The following is a 17,803-nucleotide window of genomic DNA, read 5'->3' as shown; positions in this document are numbered from 1 at the left end:
ACACACACACACACACACACACACACACACACAAACACACACACACACACACACACACACACACACTTACTAAATTTCTTCTTTTCATCTTTTATCCACTCAGCCTATACCACCTTAAACAAATAAGCAGAAAGGTCTGTGGATGGATACAAAATGAGATAGAGGCTGCCTAAATCCATAACTCAGCCATGCATAAACTTATAAACATGCACAAACTTCACAAACACACACACACACACACACACAAACACAGAGATACACAAATCCGGTACTTCACTCTAAACTTGGCACTTTCATACACAGAGTCTTGCACATACGCACACAAACAGCCCCACCACCACTTCCGTACTGACCAACCAGGCAGCTTGTTTGTGTGAGGCAGTAAAGATGCTATCAGGCGTCCTCCCACCCAGCTCTCCTGAGCTCCAGCCAGAAACACATTACAGTGCTGCCCGTCTCTGAGCAGCTGCCTGTTAAAGGTGTTTCACAGCATAAAATCGCTGCTCTCCATTTACCCATAATGCATATCTGTGCTCTCACCCAGGCAGTGGGGCGCGGATATGAGCCGAAATCAGCAGGCTAATTGAATCCAATTTTGTGTTCCACATGCCATTTGTCACATTTGACTGCTTTCCGCCATGTTTTCACTTTCAGTTAATTCCTCAGAAATTGAAATGTGAGCGTGGCCGAGTGAAAAGTACAGGAAATGTTTCTTGGATTTTTTTGTTTTCTTGTAGTTGTATTACTTTGTTTTATTACCTCACCATATCAACTGGAAAGAATGAGATGAAGCATTGAAATAGCTAATTTTAATCAGCTTCTTTTGCCAAACAGTGAATCAGTTTAATTTGAATACAGTCTGGCTCTTTCCTTTTGTTTAGATGCACATCTACATGATCAACATGTAATACATGCCTAAGATGACTTTTTCACTGCTTTCGCTCAGTGAATGTCATTTTAATGGAGTTGTTTTATTTGCTTGTGGGTGTATGTGTGTGTTGGGTTCATGGGTTTTTATGGGCAGCGCTATAGTGATGTTTATTTCACATTCTCGGGTCCATTATTAATGCATTATTCAAAACATTTTTTTAAAATGCCACTCAAAAAGCGAGGGGACTGTTGTTTTTTTTTTTATTATGCCAGATTTGTATTCACATGTGTACCCACTATAACAAGGCTCTTTTATTGCAGGAAAAGACAATAAACTGTCTTCTGTCCTTCAACCTTTTCTTCATATCATGGACCCCTGGGTGGTGCCAGGGTGATACAGGGGATCACCACAATATCTTTATGGCGTTAAGTCATACTCTCACCATCCCAGTTTATACAGTCAGTTTATTAGCTTTGCTACCAGCATATCTGGTATTATTTTTTATTATTCTACTTTTATTGAATTTTCTAAATAAAAGTTGCAGTGCATGGATTTTCTGACTTCTGAACAAGCCACAGAGCTTTTCATATGTGTTCAGTCAGTGGGTCACCTTTCTTACGTTAACGCTGGCCACCTTGCTTTAAACGGCACATCCTTTAGCTGTAGTTGATGTGGATTCCTTTGGAGACTTTGAATGAGGTTTAGCTTTAAAGCCAGTAATTATCTCCTTAGCCCTCTGCATCAACACTAATCCTCAGAGAGTGCAGGAGGAAACGCTTACCAGACAAGCCTCATTAAATATTTACTGTGTTTGGCCACCATCAACAACTCACACAACAAACACCCACAGATCGTTTGCCTTTTTCCCCCATTTTGTGCCATGTGTTTCTTTTTTGTCGCTGTAGGCGGCGACGAGACGCTGAGGTGGACTTTTTTTCCACCTCCCTTTTGTTATTGGCTGATAATCACAGATTGTGCGCTGGTCTGTGATGCGTGATGATGTTAAATATTAATGTCTGGAGATGATTACTGCGCTGGATGGAGAGAGGCAGGAAGTGTGGTGGAGGTGACACCCTCATTCATCACGGGGCCCTAACTGAATCTAAATCCTTCCTGTGTTTGTAACCTTGATACCCCGGGGAAGAGAGGCAGGGGGAGGAGGAGACACAAAAGAGGGCCGATAAGGAGAGACAGAGAGAGATGAAGCAGAGGCACAGAGTGGAAAAAGAAACAAGGAAATGCAGGAAGAGAGCTGACACAAAGCGAGTTATGAACAGTGTGTGAAAAAAGGGTGAAAGAAATATAAAGATAGATGGATGGATGGAAAGTGAGACCAAGAGAGAGCGTAAAAGAGGAGGCAATATGGTGAAAAATAGACCTGCATACTATGTAATGTATAGTGCTCCTCTCCTCAGCTGACCTGTCAGCCGATCCCATGTGACAGGCTGATGGATGAGCAGAGGGGAACTCTTATCTTATTTTGTCGAGGTCTGGCAGTCACTCAAGGCCTATTCAGCATAAATAAACAAGCAGTGAGGAAAATGGCAGCCATCTCACCTTATCTTCTGCGGTGTCATTTTCTCCAGGCGTATCACTACCTCTTTCCCCTTATTCATTTAGCTGGGCACAATGGGGTCTGCACTGACTATTACCCACCTATTATATTCCTGAATCATATCATCAAAGAAGCAGAATATTTTAGTCCAAATAAAAGTTGGCTAAGAGAAGCAAAGGGAAAATATATACTTCTGGCACTTCAGAATCAGACTCACATATCAAACTGTTGGGGCGTCAGTGATGTTTTTCCTTTTTATGGCGCGGCTCTCAAAGCCACATGCAGAGGGGAGAAAGTTGCCATTATTGCCTTCTTTTCCTCTATCACTCCCCTTCTCTCCTCCATCCTTTCTCCTCAGTTATGAATTCAACTTGATGAATAACCTTTTCTGCCTGGCTGGTTTGCCTCTTGCCATGTTCAGCAAGTGGTCTGGAAGGAAAGTATCCTCAGTCAGGGTGTGCATGTAAAATGGCAAGCGACAAGGTATGTTGGAGCCAGGCAAAAAGGGCTTGATGCATCTGTGAGGGGTCTTTTGGGGGTTAGTGGTAGCCTACTGGAATCAAAAGGCTTTCAAGGAGGAATGAAGCTTTGAAAAGGCATTATTGTGTATTATTTCCTCATAGAATAAGCTGTTACATGTCATATTAGTCACTGTACAGAATTTAAAAAGCCATTGTGCTGTCCTTTGTTATGCTTGGGAAATACACCACATATATCTGTCTGAGCCTGTCATGTTTAACCATTGCTTTATTGATCTGGATTATCTCTTCCTATGCTGGTGGCAGGCCAACACACCTGCCTGCAAACGTGCTTGCCATGTAATATCAGTCTGAATGTGAATGGCAGCTAGATGTTTTCTGTTCTATGTTTGCAGGAGTACCAGTCATGTAACACCCTGCCATGTCCTGACCTAAAGAAGACCACACCCTGGACTCCCTGGACGCCTGTTAACATCTCTGACAACGGCGGGCACTATGAGCAGCGTTTCCGCTACACTTGCAAAGCTCGCATCCCAGATCCTAGCCTGCTAGAAGTAGGCAGGCAGAGGATCGAGATGCGCTACTGCTCCAGCGACGGATCCACCGGCTGCTCCACTGACGGTGAGTGCAGACTGGAAGAGACAGATGGTCTTTTTTCCACTATCTAAGCCTCGGGATGTTTCCGTTATCTAGCTCCAACTGGCTTTCTGCGTATCTGCAGGTTAGTTATTGGCCTCCTCGCCTCAAGCCATATATTCTTTCTGTCTGTGTCTGTGGATCGTTAGATCTTTCCTGCTGTGCTGTTCAAACTTTCCCCTTGTCTGTCCTGCAAAAGTTGAAGAGACGATATCTTAATCCGCTCTCTTGTTTATGATCCCGTCCTCCACGACTTTATCAGACGATCAAAGCATCAGACATGTTAATGAACTTCTAATCCACAAAGCCGATCAGCAGTTTACAGCTAATTTTAGCTCTGCAGTGCTATCTTTCACACTTGTACACAAACACACACGGACGCATGCACAAAGTTCAAATATGGTCTTGCAAAGAAGCACAAACGCAGATTCTATATCCTTCATCCCAGCAAACTTCTGCCTGCGTCGGTGCACCACTCGGTCTCAGCGAGCCACACCCCTGGTGAATTAAACGCTGTGAACGTTTGTGCAAACACACTGCTAATTGAGAAGTTGTTTATGTTGTCAAATGGATAGATCCATATTAGAGGGGAGATGGGCGCGGTGGTGCCACACCACAGCAAAGGGGCTTCAGATGCAGCAGTTAAAGTTTGTTTATGGCTCTTTGCCTCAGAGGGAGATGCTGATTTTTGCAGGGCTTTATAGTTAGCGCCTGGCTATGATGCGGCGGCCCCCCATCCATTTGGCTCTGGGTGGTCGGTCTCTACACCACTTACATGCCACATGCTGCGGTAATCACAGAGGAGAGCCCTTACGTATGATATCAGTGGGGTTTTCTTTCTTTTGATCTCTGCTTTTTCATTTGGGATTATGAATCTCTCTTTCTCCTCCAGTGCTGTCACTAGTACAGGTTGTTCTCTTCCCACTTTGAAGCCAACGCTTGAATGTTCCTGAAGGGTTTTAAATGAGTGCTGGCAGGAACAGAGAAACCTGACTGCAGACTAAAAGCCTTAGGAGGAGTGACAGCCACACATCCAAGATATTAGTGAACAAAAGTCTTAAGGTTTAATATGTCTGTCTTGTTTTTGATTAGCTGGAGGAAGTAACAAACACACCGTGTTTCATTAGAGGTTAAGACCAGAGGCCTGACATCACATTAGCGTGAATTACTCCAATTGAAAAACAAAGGCTTGGGGTTTAGCAGTTCCTTTGGCAGTGAGTCAGGCTGTGCTGGACAGTGTTGGGAGTAACGTGTGTCCTTTTTGCTGTAAGAAAATTATATAAGGAGTTACTAATTAAATTTCGGTAATATTATACCAGTTACAATCTAAGTAAGGCAAGTTACAATGCATTTTAACTCAACATTTAGTGAGAAACATCTCTTCACAGGAAAAAAAAAATGCCTTGAGTGTTATTGCCTGCTGCTGTATTTGATGGTTGAGATGACTTCGGAGATGGACACATTTGCGAGATAGACATCTTCAGGAGTGAGTTATTACGCTGCTGTGCTGTCACTGGTCCAATGATCAGAGACAGAACCAGTGACAGTAGGGACAACATCTGTGTCCCAACAGATGACGATACGTTAACGTGGACAGCAGCCTGTCCATAGATATAAACATGTTGGAAATTAATATTTAGGCTTGCATGAAAATACCATGGCTTTTATCAGCCATGGAAAGTAACTATTATGTACATCAACACAACTGTAAGGTAGCCTACTTTTAATTGAGTATTTTAATTTTCTCCTACATCCCTATCGTACGTTTTACTTCTCTATTTGTAGAGCTTTAGTTAGGCTGCTTTGCATATTCATATTAAATATACAAAATATTACGAATAATCCATGATGTATTAAAGTGGATAAAGAGGAGACTTTATTGATGCGGTGGTGAAATTCACAAGCTACCTGCAAAGTCAAACGTCTGCTGTTATTTTAATGAAAGTAACTCAAAAGTAGTGTAGATTTTTACAATTCAGAGACAGTAATATTGTAGGCTAACATAACTAATTACTCTCAAATGACAACTAACTAGAAATCTATAATGTATGACACTTTGGAAGTAACTAGCCCTGCGGGATGTAAGAAGCCTATAGACTACAGCAGGCAGATGGTGATGTTTGAGCTGCACATTACGAGCGTTAAATATGGGTGTTGTTTTTACGAATCTGCCGTCAGAAAAAATGGGAGAATCTGTTAACTCACCATATTTAGGTGCAAATTATGTTCCAGCAGTGCTTCAGGTTACATTTAGACACTTTTTCTTTTAAAGGGGAGGTTACAATTTCTCTATTATTTGATACAAACTTTATTATACAATCAGTGCCAAAGATTATCAACAGCAGTGATTAGTCATGATGCTAATGCACTTTGTAGTCCAGCTGTATTGACATTTAAACTAGATAAGTAATTAACATCACTGCAGGAAATAATGCTGTTCAACAGTGGCTCAAAGCACAGCATTGTGAATAAACCCTGGTTTTACATGATTTATTTATATTATTATTATTATTATTATTCACTTATTGTAAATGAAACTATTTAACATCAAAACTGGTTCACTCAACGATTCCATTAATCAACTGCAAATGTTTAAGAGAAATAACTTCAACGTAGAATATGAAACAATTTCATCTTCCTTAAAAAACAGTTTTACTCTTGTTGTAGTGTACAACATGACTGGAAACGAGACCTGTGGTGGGTGGTGTACAGTTCGTGGCTACTGTGTGCTTCTCTGCTCTGGTCCCACATTGATTGTACATCTAAGACTTCAATATGATTCACTTCTCAGAGGAGTTTTTAGGATTTTTTCCAATTTGTCCCCCTTCCACCATCCACCTCTGAGCCCTGGGAGCAGCAATTAACGTTACTTAAAGCGAGAGGCCATTGCAGGATAATTACCGCCACGGTGAAGGTGTCTATAGGTGTCCACAAGCGGGACAAAGGACGCTGAGATCCCACGAGGTGATGAAAACACCAAAAGAATGGTGTGTCACCCGATAAAGATTTACCATTTGCATCAGGCAGCTTAGTTTCGATTCCAGCTCCACACACAACTTGGGCTTTTCCCGTGAGAGCCGTTGTAAGAAATAAAAGGTTGCCATGTGAACAGTGTTGGGCAAGTTACCCAATTTAATATTACTCATTGAAAAATAAGCATACTCAAAATTAATGGAATTCATTCTTTTACTACGCTCACACGTTACATCTTCTGTATCAAGTGTGTGTGTGTGTGTGTATGTAACAAATCCCCACGGTAAAATATGTGATAAGATTGTGTGTGCAAAAAAAACATTTTCTTTTAAAACATCTTAAGCAAATCAGGAGTAAAGACTTTCCACTCTCCCTACAGCCAATAGCCTTGAAACCGATACATGAACTTTTTCTTTGTCTATTTCTCTCCCCACTACTACATAAAAATCCCACACTGCCATGTTGTCTGAGATCTTCTTCATCTCCCCCTGCTCTGACAGAATGTCACTATGTCTGTAGCTTGAAGCATCAAAGTGATCAGATATACCTGACATTTTAATGATTTGTCTTGTATTCAGGGATGTGGCACATGTTATTGACCACTGAACAGCTGGAAGTCTCATCTGTAAAGCACAGATATGGAGAATGAATCCCTGCATCAATGGAGAGAATAAAGCGATGTTTAAGATCTGTTTTTGCGACTTTTCCGACCTCTCCCCAGTGTCTCTTTTTCTTTGTGTCTCAATGTCTCTCATATGATGATCTCTATCTGTCTTTATTAGAAGAGATACATTATAAATATGCAATTTAACCAAGCATTCACAATGATCTTTTATTTAACATACTGACTTGTTTCGTATCAGTGAACATAGCTTAATGATAGCGATGAGTTAATTACTTAAGATCTGTAGTGATTTAAAGACCTCTCTTATCATGTACGCCCAGTGATTAGTCTTTTATCATTTGTAGCCATTTTTCCTTTTTTTTATCACATTTCACATGCATGAATGAATAACCAAACATTTGATCATTTGCATAATTGCCTGTATAGGCTTGTATCTTTAAACGTCCATGAAGCAAAATTCCACAGGCAAATTATAAAACATAGCTTTTCTTTTTCAACCAATTATGTGACTCTTCACTACTACTACTACTACTACACAATTCATATTACCAGGTGGCTTACACTAGGCAGTTGGTTTTTGCTTATTCTCCATCTTGCACACTGCACTACTTACATGTATTTCTTTATAGATTGCTCAAAGAGACCTCTGCAGAATAAATGTTATTAAAGACTCTTATTAAAAACACCTTACCCTAGTTTTGCTTTTGCCTTGTTTTGGTTTTGGAAAGGCAAACATGTGTATTCTTCTTTCACATCTTTAAATGCCGGGTGTCACTCTCCTTGCAGCCCCATGCATGCACAGTCTTTCAGTGTATGGAGAAATCCAAAGCTTGACAGGTCTGCTAAGCTATGATTGGACACTCACTCACTGTTCTGGGGAATGGTTTTGCGAACAGACAATTTCTAACCAGACTGCTGTAGTCTGCATACAGCTGGAATTCACCCTCCCACTGTTGTCAGTTTTAAAACCAGCTACCTGCCCATCATCCGTCAGCCTTAAACTAAAAAACTTTTGTTATTAGTTAGTCTGTCTGCCGCCCAAGGCCAGCCTACCGCACAAGCATGATTTAAATAATTTAAATGCTGATTTCTGTGGAGCCATATGTCTATGAAACAGATATGCCTGCCTGATATAATCAATATCTCTATGTAATGAGTTAAAACTTTAGTAACACTTGTTTTATAATGCAGATGCAATCATGCCTTTGCTTCAGTTAGTTTTTCTCCATTTGCATCTCACAAAGACAGAAGCAGACACACAAAAAGAAAAGAAGGAACTGGAAAGATGAAAGACATTTCTGTAGAAGGCTGTGAGTCTGTAATTTTGCAGGCTTGTGTCTGTGAGTGATGGCTTCATTTTTTCCCAGGGAGAAACGGTGGACTGCCAGCAGCTTGATGTGTGCTTCAGCTGATCTGGTATCAAGGCCAGGGCCTTCTCATGGGCAACAGATTAGTTTCTCCCGGACGGATGTCATGAGCAGACACCGAGTAGACACAGGACAGTGCTGAGGGACACCTCTGACGGATGACAACTATTCCAGTACCCTTATTGTCTTTCTGTTTCTCTGTCCTGATCGCTCTCTCTACAGTCAGAGCCCCCTTTTTTCATTTGGACTGCTCAGTGTTTTTCAGTCAAGAAACAACTAGTTAAGCAAAGTCAATTGAACACAGTTGTATTACAGTTACACAACAGTCTAATCCTTTAGGTACTGTATGTATTTCAAAAGGTCGGGTTCAATAATATATAACAATAGGCTATTTATTGACATAGAGAGGGACTTTGGTGATTAGACATGAAGTTAGTAGGTTCAGTAGGACACGATTCCCCTGGATCCTAGACGCCGGTGAAGGTGAAAAGCCAGTAGGCACATCATGGAAGCTCTCATTTAAATCTGGCAAAGAGATAGATGTTGCAAGGATGAGTAATAGTAAGTCTGAAAGATTTACTGTGATAAAAAAAAAAGAATATCTTCTTTTCTCCACGCCAAATCTTGATTAAAAACATCTACTAAGCTGTTGATGACAGGATCTCTCCCTATATGGGCTCTCTGCTCTTCAGTTAAGTATGTGCCCTTTCCCGTCAGATGGAGTTTACAACCTTATTGAAATTATCCTTGACACACAATTTGCAGGGAACCATTGGAGTGCCAATGACACACTGCCTGTTTCACATTTGCCCTCAATGTGCCCCTCATATAGAGTGGCATAGATTTTGGTGACATGGAGTCAACAAATTAGCAAACCAGCGTAGGCGATGGAAATACACAACTGCATGTCAGAGAGAATCGACTTTGTTGGCAGGAAGCCACTCTTTGCACAACATGCCTGCAAGAAATTATGGCTCTGAGCTCTTAAAAACATCAAAACAGAAGGTTCTGACAGATTAACAGTACCCAAGAAAAAGTTTCTGGCCGCTCACATTCTGACGAGCTTGTCTTTGCTTGTCTTCCCTGACATTGGTTCACTTTCCGCTTTGTTGCTTATTTTTATCAGACTGGGTGCTACCTCAGAGTGGAGTTTGGTACTTCAAATTATCAGGGGGAAGGCCTCCTTGATGGAAGCAAGTTTCCGTTGGAGTTGCCTCATACTTGTAAAAGCACTTACAATTACCACTAACACACACTTGAAGCCCACAACCACTACAGGCAGGTATTTTGTGTTACCTTTGATTGTAGTGGCAAGAGCGATGCTTTCAAAACAACAGTTCAACAACAGAACTTGTTGTTAAAAACTACGAAATTTTGCCTTGAAAGAATACCTACTTGGGGGAAAAAAATGTGTTAAATGGGTTTTGTACAACAATTATCTAAAACATACCAGTCTGATTTCCCACCTTCCAACTAGTTGCTGGTTTCAGTTAACACCCAAAGTCTACAATCAGCCTATGGTGACTTGAAACCTGCATGTGGAAAGTGATGCATAATTTTCTTGTCAAAGTTATGTTATTGTTGCAGCTTGGAGCAGAGGGGACCATTTTCAACACTCTTCTTGATGGCGCATTCAAGGGCAAGTTTTCAGTCAAAAGCTAAAAATGATAACATGCTCCTACGCTGTCAGAAAATCAAACTCACCAGATAAACAATAACAATGGACAATGCAAAAAACAAAACCACACAAGATTTGTGTACTGGTGTGTTTGTTGCATTCAAAGTTAGACTGGAACTTTGAATGTCAGATCTTGGCTGAGTTCTCTTTAAAGCTTGTTAACTTGCAGCAAGAAGTCATATGCAGCCCTTTGTAGTACAGAAATGACTGACGAGTGGTCTCAACAGTGGCTTTTTAAAGGAGTAGGGAGTCAAGTTAGTTATACGGTTCACACAATCCGTAGCTTTCTTCTAATCTCTGGTCAGGCTTGGCATCTCCTCCACATTATGTGCTCTGGCTTCAGGGCATACTGCTTTTTGCAAGGTCAGTGGCTCGCATGATTATCACATGAGAAACAGAAATAGTTTCACACAGACTTCATGCAAATAGTTTAACAATAAAATAAAGCATAACAGTTTGCTAGAAAGGATACATTTTATTACATTGGCAGTGATGTAAAAAGTGCATGCTTTGAGGTTAATGTCCTAGAAATGCAACCCTAAACTGGAGTTTAACCTACTGCAAATCCTTTTTTAACAGTAAACCTGCAAATGCCACAAATGAAAAATAGTGCTCATGCTAGTTGTAAGTCTAATATTTGTCTTTTAGTCATTGTGTCCTCATAACAAACATTAGAGTCAGATAGTAAATAAAAACACTTCAGTCCAATACATCTCTGAAAGATATTTTTTGGGGGACGATGTTTCAGCAGAGGACCCCACAGTCTGAAGATGCAGGTTAGGCCTTTAATCCTAGTTTTAAATTGTGTCACACTTACAAGCCTCACCTCGAGTGAATTCATGAAACTTCCCATAATATTAAGGTTACCATGTCCATCCTTGTTCTTAGCTGTTTGTGCATCTGTGTTTCTGTGCATGTGCAATGATACCTCTGTAGGATTTGGGTTGTAATTTCGCCCGTAAAAACTTTAAATTAGTGCTTCAATGCCTCCAAAGGGTTTCTGGGTCGACCATCGCTAGGCAAACCTCGAGACAGCCCAGCGAGCACTGTCATATAGAAATCAGGGCATGATATGCAAAACAGCCATACATCTTTTTAAAATACAAATATGGAGTGTATGTAAGAGAGACATTGCTGATCCACCCGGAGGAGGGAGGGAGGAAGAGTAATGGGGAGGACATGTGGAGTTGTGAATCTAGGACAGGCTGGAAGAAGCACTTCCCCACTTTTTCTCTCTGTGTGGTCCAGTGTTAGTCTGATGTTGATAAAACTTTGTTCACACATGACAGTGCATCCCTTCACTGCTGAAGGTTAGCGATTTTTCCAACTCTCCATGTCTCACGTCTGTCAGTCTCAAAGCAGAGTTCTCCCTCCGGTTTTGCAGATGTCATCTCATCTCCATCTCTGCCTCTATCTCTTACTTCTTTTATTCTCACTTCTTTCGCTGCTTTAGTGTCTTTACAGTTGCCTATAGTGTACATTGCACATCAGTGAGTGTCTGTGTGACCTCATAGAGCCCCAATTCAATTTTTTCTTTTACCACACATGCATACATGTTTATTCTCTCCCTCACACACGCACAATTTCATACTTTTGTTTGCATTGTGCTTTACTTTATACTTGGTGTGAGATTTCTTCGCAGCGGAGACTATTGGATGTTGTGCTGTGTCCTTAGTTTTGGCTGGGCCCAGCTCGTCAGGAGAGCGAGGATTAATTCTCTCCGGCTGTGTGTGGTTCTAGTGCGAATCGATAGATCCAGTCGCTGCCTATTTGAAAGGGAGGGCACCACGCTGTTTGTTTTGGCGACGGGAGGGCAGTCCCTGTGAAGTAGCATTAACAATACGCACAGCACACCAGAGCAGTCTCAGAGCAGAAATTGAGCAAGCAAAGTAAGTAGTCAGTAATTGTTTTCATACCTGTATTGGTGTGTGTGTGTCCAGATTAGGCTCCTTTAATGTGTATATGTGCATGCATGAGAGAGATCATTATAAAGCACTCTGTTGTTAGGGCAGAGCAGCAGTCCGGTCTCTTGGGCTACAGAGGGCTTGATAAAGACTACGGGTCACAGTGGCAGAGGGGACTCTCCGTGCCACTGCCGTCTCAGAATCGATAAAGAGTGGGAGCCTCGACGGGCCTGTCATAGCTCACACCAGCTTGACAACGGGGTGAGTTGGCCTGTGCGCTGCCAAGGTCGGCCGTAGTTATGAAGAGGTCGAGGATTTGGAATAGGTAAACACACTGTCCTCTCCCTGAGAATACAAAGCAGCCTCGACACGGTATCTGTCAGTGAAAAGAGCACGCTGACAAAACAACAAGACCAAGTTGGAGGACAGGAGGAGTGGGAGGGAGACAAAAAGCGAGAGGTTAATGGGAAAGAGAGACAGAGAGGAAGAGAAAAAAAAAGAAGCTGTGAGCATACTGTAATGGAAAAGGTAGTGATATAACAAAAAGATAAATCACAAGATTATACAATTAGGCAGAAAGAAAGGTTGTGGCATGGTCGATTGTTTCAGACTCAGGCTCCAGATTCTGTTGTCTATTTCAATAACACCGAAATGCTATCCCCTCTCTCAAAATGAAGGCTGCTATCTGAAAAAAATACATAATAGTCCAGTTATAATAGTCCAGTTTGTTGAATGAGTGAATCATCCGAGAAGTGCTTGGAAAGTGACTGTAATTTCAGTGGAGGTGATTATCATTCACTCAAGCAGATGATTTCACACTTTTCATGCAAAAAGGCCAGAAGCTTTCTCTCTCCGCTCATTCTGCTCATTTCCACGGCGCTGATTAATGCATGCTGTAATAATAGTTTAATAGAAAATGACGGTTTCATATTTCATTAGGAACCTTCCATTCGACTTCTTCCAGCTGAGAGTGCACAGATTAGTTACCTGATGTTGTTTGATAAGGGGGAGCGTTCGTGTGTTGACAGGACACACTCCGCTCTCACTGAATCCTTCTCTCGAGAATGACAAGGGGACTGTAAAGAATTGATGGATTACATCTAGGCAGCTGATTTCTGACACCATCACACATCTATCTGTCTGTCTAAGTACTAGATTGATCTTTCCAAAGAGTTGCTGTAACTCAAGATTCTATGTGGATGGATAAAAAATTATATGTGCATTAATATTTTAATATTTTCATTTGCTAACATTAGATATTTTCACAACTAAAAGCCGTATTTAGCATTTGCGAACATTAGCTTTTTGCCAGATCTCACGAGAGTTTGTTCCTGAGACAAAAACAGGTCTCGAACAAAGTTAATTTTCTCAGGATTTTATTGTCAGAATGTTCGGGAGATATGTGCATTTAAAAAAATTTGTCCCAATATTTCCTTTGGTAACTATGGGACAAAAGAACCTCTCATAATCTATGTTCATGTTCACTTCCAGCTAGCTAACCCTAACCCTAAACATAAACATAACCATAGCCACGCTGCCTGGAAGGAGCCGTTGGGGTGGGACACAAAAAACACTGTCTCAGTTCTTAACTTCTGTTTTGGATCTATTCTCTGCTTCAGTGTGTTTTTTCTCAACTGGCAATAGGACTACTAGTACAATATTTGAAATAAAAAAGTTTTTAAATTAGTAATTTTTCTTACTTCAACTATTTAAAATATGGCCAGTAGCCTATACAAACAGGACTAGAGTCTACTACCATGCTAGCAGATCTGGGATGCCACTCATGCACTTACAGTATGTGCTTTGAGCTAAATGCCAGCATCAACATGCCAACATGCTCACAGTGAGAGTGCTAACACATACTGATGTTTACCATGTACAGTTCAACGTTTAACTTGTTCACCATCATGCCAACATTAGCTTCTTAGCACTGACAATACAGCTGAGGCTGATGGGAATGTCATTTTGCAGGGATTTGGTCTTAAACCAAAAGTATTGGACAAATTGAAATTTTGACCTGTTGGATGAAAAGTTAAACAAAACAAACAAAAAATTACACTTATTCCTGAAGGACTCCATCCAATAATCGCGACATTTCATAAACCACAAATGTGAACCACAAGGGTAAAAGTAATTAGGCTTCATTCTGTTGGGACCGTGAAGGTCTTTGCAAAATTCAAAACAATCCATCCACTAGTTTCTTAAATATTTCAGACCGGATCAGAGTGATGGATGGATCAACCAATCGCTAGAGCCATGCCACTACCATGGCTACTAAAAGTTATATTGAATAAATGTATTTTGCATTACGTTTCCGTCTGCCTAAGACATACAGTAAGTAGACTTTCAGATATGCTTTAGTAAACAGGCAGAACTGCAGATTGACAGCGCCTGTGCGCCTCTACACTGTGTACACAGTGTTCCACCAGTTGATTTTAAATTAAATCTGTCAAATTGCTTTACAGCATAAAATTACTTAACAACAAAACACGCGGTTGACTATGCACTTTCCGCACAAATCAAGTTAAAGCTTTTCAAGTATCTCTAAACTGCTATCAAGAGCTGCTATCGACTCTCTGCCCTCTTCTTACTCTTCAAAACGAAAGCACACAGTGATGCCAGCAATGGACGAAAATTACTAATTCACCATCTTACAAAGAACAGCAGTTTTGAAGGAAATGCTGTTTTACGCAGAATGATTGAACAATATCACACAGGTGGCATACTGTCTGTTGGTTGGACAATAGTCCAACCAACTAATAGACAATAGTCCATAATTTTTTATGTTATGTCACAACTCTATTCCCGACAGGAGAGGTGCTTCGTCTCGGGAGGATATCAGGCCACACGGTGAATGGTGCCTGGTCATCCTGGAGTTCCTGGTCCCAGTGCAGCAGAGACTGCAGCAGAGGAATCCGCAGTCGGAAGAGGACCTGCAGTAATCCAGAGCCCAAGTACGGAGGTCAGACCTGCCTTGGGCCAGCGCAGGAGTATCAGGAGTGTAACATCACCCCTTGTCCAGGTGAGAAATGCACACATACACATGTTATATGCCAGTTGTAGTTGCACACATACTTGTACATAAACACAAAACAGAGTACACACAGAGATAAGAACATTCAAAAAACCAGAATATCAATTACATAACCAGATCTCTTTTATATTCACCCATAGATAAATAAACACCATCCTCAAACTATGTTTTCCCTTGATTAATGGATACAAAATCACAGTGACACAATCATCACGAATCACAAAAGAAATCATTTGCAGATGAAAGGTGTGACAAAGACCCCAATTTACACCAGGAATCAAAGAGACAAACCCTGTGGCGCTCCAGTATGTAATTACACATACACGGGTAATTATGCTGCCAGCTATGGGAGGCCTTACTTTGTTGTGGAAAAACCCTGAGACAATGAATTTTCAACACTCCTCTACAGACTGAGAGAGGAAGCTGTCTAATTAAAAGAATACTCTGTCTGACAAGGGAAGTAAGCTGTCTAAATGTAAATCCAGTGTTTAGTTTGGCATAAAGCACACCTGGTATCCAGCACAGGCGCCAAGCAGAAATGTTGTCTCAGATGATTATTAATCAAGCCCCCTGGAGTAGGGCTTAGGTATCTCTTTAAAAGCCTGGATCTACACGTCATTTTTAGCAGCCGTAGTCTGTCTACACAACTGCCGCCATGCCGTAACCAAGCACAAAAAAGGCAAGAGAGTGCTCGGCCACAAACTACTTCTACAGCCTGAATTCATTCAGTGAAAGTGCACGCCATTCAGCTCAACAGCTTGAGCGCAGTTGCTAACAGGGTAAACTACTATCAGCAGCGAGACTTTGGATGTGAGAGCATCAGATTTGCTTTGTTCAGGCAGGCTCTGCCTGTATGGTTGCCACTAATGTTCCCCTTGAGTAAAATGCCGAGTGAATGTACTTTGATTTTCCTGCCCTGCATCGCTATGCTAATACATGTAGTACACCTATTCTGGGATGTTACAGCTACAGTATGTTGATGAACAACTCCACACTCCTGTCCCCCGAAGGAACAGACTTAACCCAGCTTGAGTAGTAATGAATACTAATGCATACTCAATTAGCACACCTCTGAAAATGAGATATTATTTTGAGGCAGGCAGACCGTGCTGGTGGACTAATTGTAATCCTCCTTTGGCTAATCCAGTGCTTTTTAAATGTGCGCTGTGAAGCAGAAGGAGAGAGAAGGTGTTATGCAGGGGTGTGAACAGACATTTTGAGGAGCCATTGCTCTTACCTGGAAATAAAAGTATATGGTATATACATTATTATTATATTATACATTCAGTATATTACAGCTAGTATATGTAGTTTTACTTGATCTCCATGTTCTCAATTGCTCTGGGACCTGGAGCTTTTGATATACATAAAATTATAACTAATTTGCGATGCTATACACGGCACAGACACAATTTACTGTGTATTTATTATTAAATTAAACATTTGTTTTAATGAGTTATTACCCTACTCCAACTTAAAGAAAATGTCTCTGATAAAATAGGCCAACTTCACATTAAATGAATAATGCCGGATGGTTGCTTGACATTATCAAATGCGTCTCTCACAGCTGTCCTGCTTGCAGTTTTAATCCAGGTCGCATCTGATTGTTGGTTGAAAACTCCCGTAACAGATTGACTGTAAACAATGTATAAACTAGCATGATTCAAGAGCCCAGACCATGACATCTTCCAGCCTCTCTATTCTCTACAGAACACGCACTAATGGATGTAACATAGCTACGTTAGCCTGCTGCTGTAGCATAGGCTGTCATTTGCTTTGCAATGCAAACGTTACAAACTGAAGCTGCATATTATTCAAAGCTCAAGTGGATTTTTTAAATTACTATTCACAGGGAATTTGTCATAATATCCATAACTTTAAAAACGTATTTGAAGGCAGAAGGGCTTGGCTTTCCCTCTTTCATTGTGTGTGAGAATATAAACAAAGTCACGTGACTGGGGGCAAAGGGCATCGCTGAGGGCAAGATTGGATGATATATAACTATTTAGTTTAATTTACTTTGGTAACTGGCTTATTATCGGAATAATGCAAAGGATTTAAAAAGAATGAGAGAAAGTTTTACTTAGGCTCTTTCACCAGAGGGGCAGCTTAGCCAATCAGGGCAAACGGGCAGTTTCCCGGGCAACACTAGCCCGTACCTGTGCACGTCCCTGGTGTTATGCCTACCATCCCTCTGGTTTGGAAACAAATGAATTTGTGTTTTTCTTGCGTCCACGCCGAAGATGAGACAATCCGTCATCGTGGGCCAGGAATCGACTCATATGTCGCTATGTGATAGAGAAATTACACTGAGATGACAAAATGCATCGGCAACGTCAATTACCTTCACTGTGCTGCCAGCCATCTTCAGGTCTTTAAAAGCAATTCCCAAGTGTTTCCGAAAAGGTAATATCTCTCTGCCACAATGGAGTAAGGTTGTATCCACTTGATTCTAAGGAATGAATGGCCAAAGATTGACCCCATGTTATTGCTCTTTTCACTCCTCTCTTTTAATTTCTCCGACATCCCCCCCTCTTTTTGTCTACTTATGTCTTCTCTGTGTGCTCATGAATTTTTAACGTTTGCCACCTGGAACCACATGAACAGCAGCAAATTGTGATTCTTTATTCGTTTTTATTAATCAGAGTTGAGATTGTTCAGTTTGGGGTGGGGGGGGGGGG

General features: G+C 41.1%; 1 protein-coding gene across 3 annotated transcripts in view; it reads left to right on the top strand.

Moving 5' to 3' along the window:
- The window catches only part of sema5a (sema domain, seven thrombospondin repeats (type 1 and type 1-like), transmembrane domain (TM) and short cytoplasmic domain, (semaphorin) 5A), a 111,804-nt gene that overhangs the window by 84,740 nt on the left and 9,261 nt on the right, over window positions 1-17,803 (top strand). For all 3 annotated transcript variants that reach the window (XR_004655273.1, XR_004655272.1, XM_034862117.1), the window contains exons 16-17: window positions 3,301-3,526; window positions 14,901-15,110. Coding sequence is in view for 1 of the 3 variants with exons in the window: in XM_034862117.1 (XP_034718008.1) it covers window positions 3,301-3,526; window positions 14,901-15,110 (436 nt within the window). In the remaining 2 variants the exon portion in view is untranslated. The remainder of the gene's footprint in view (window positions 1-3,300; window positions 3,527-14,900; window positions 15,111-17,803) is intronic.

This window comes from Etheostoma cragini, chromosome 22 (assembly GCF_013103735.1).
Source record: "Etheostoma cragini isolate CJK2018 chromosome 22, CSU_Ecrag_1.0, whole genome shotgun sequence".
NCBI classification, from domain to species: Eukaryota; Metazoa; Chordata; class Actinopteri; order Perciformes; family Percidae; genus Etheostoma; species Etheostoma cragini.
The sequence above is the reverse complement of the archived record's forward strand: the minus strand, read 5'-3'. Positions and strand labels throughout refer to the sequence as shown.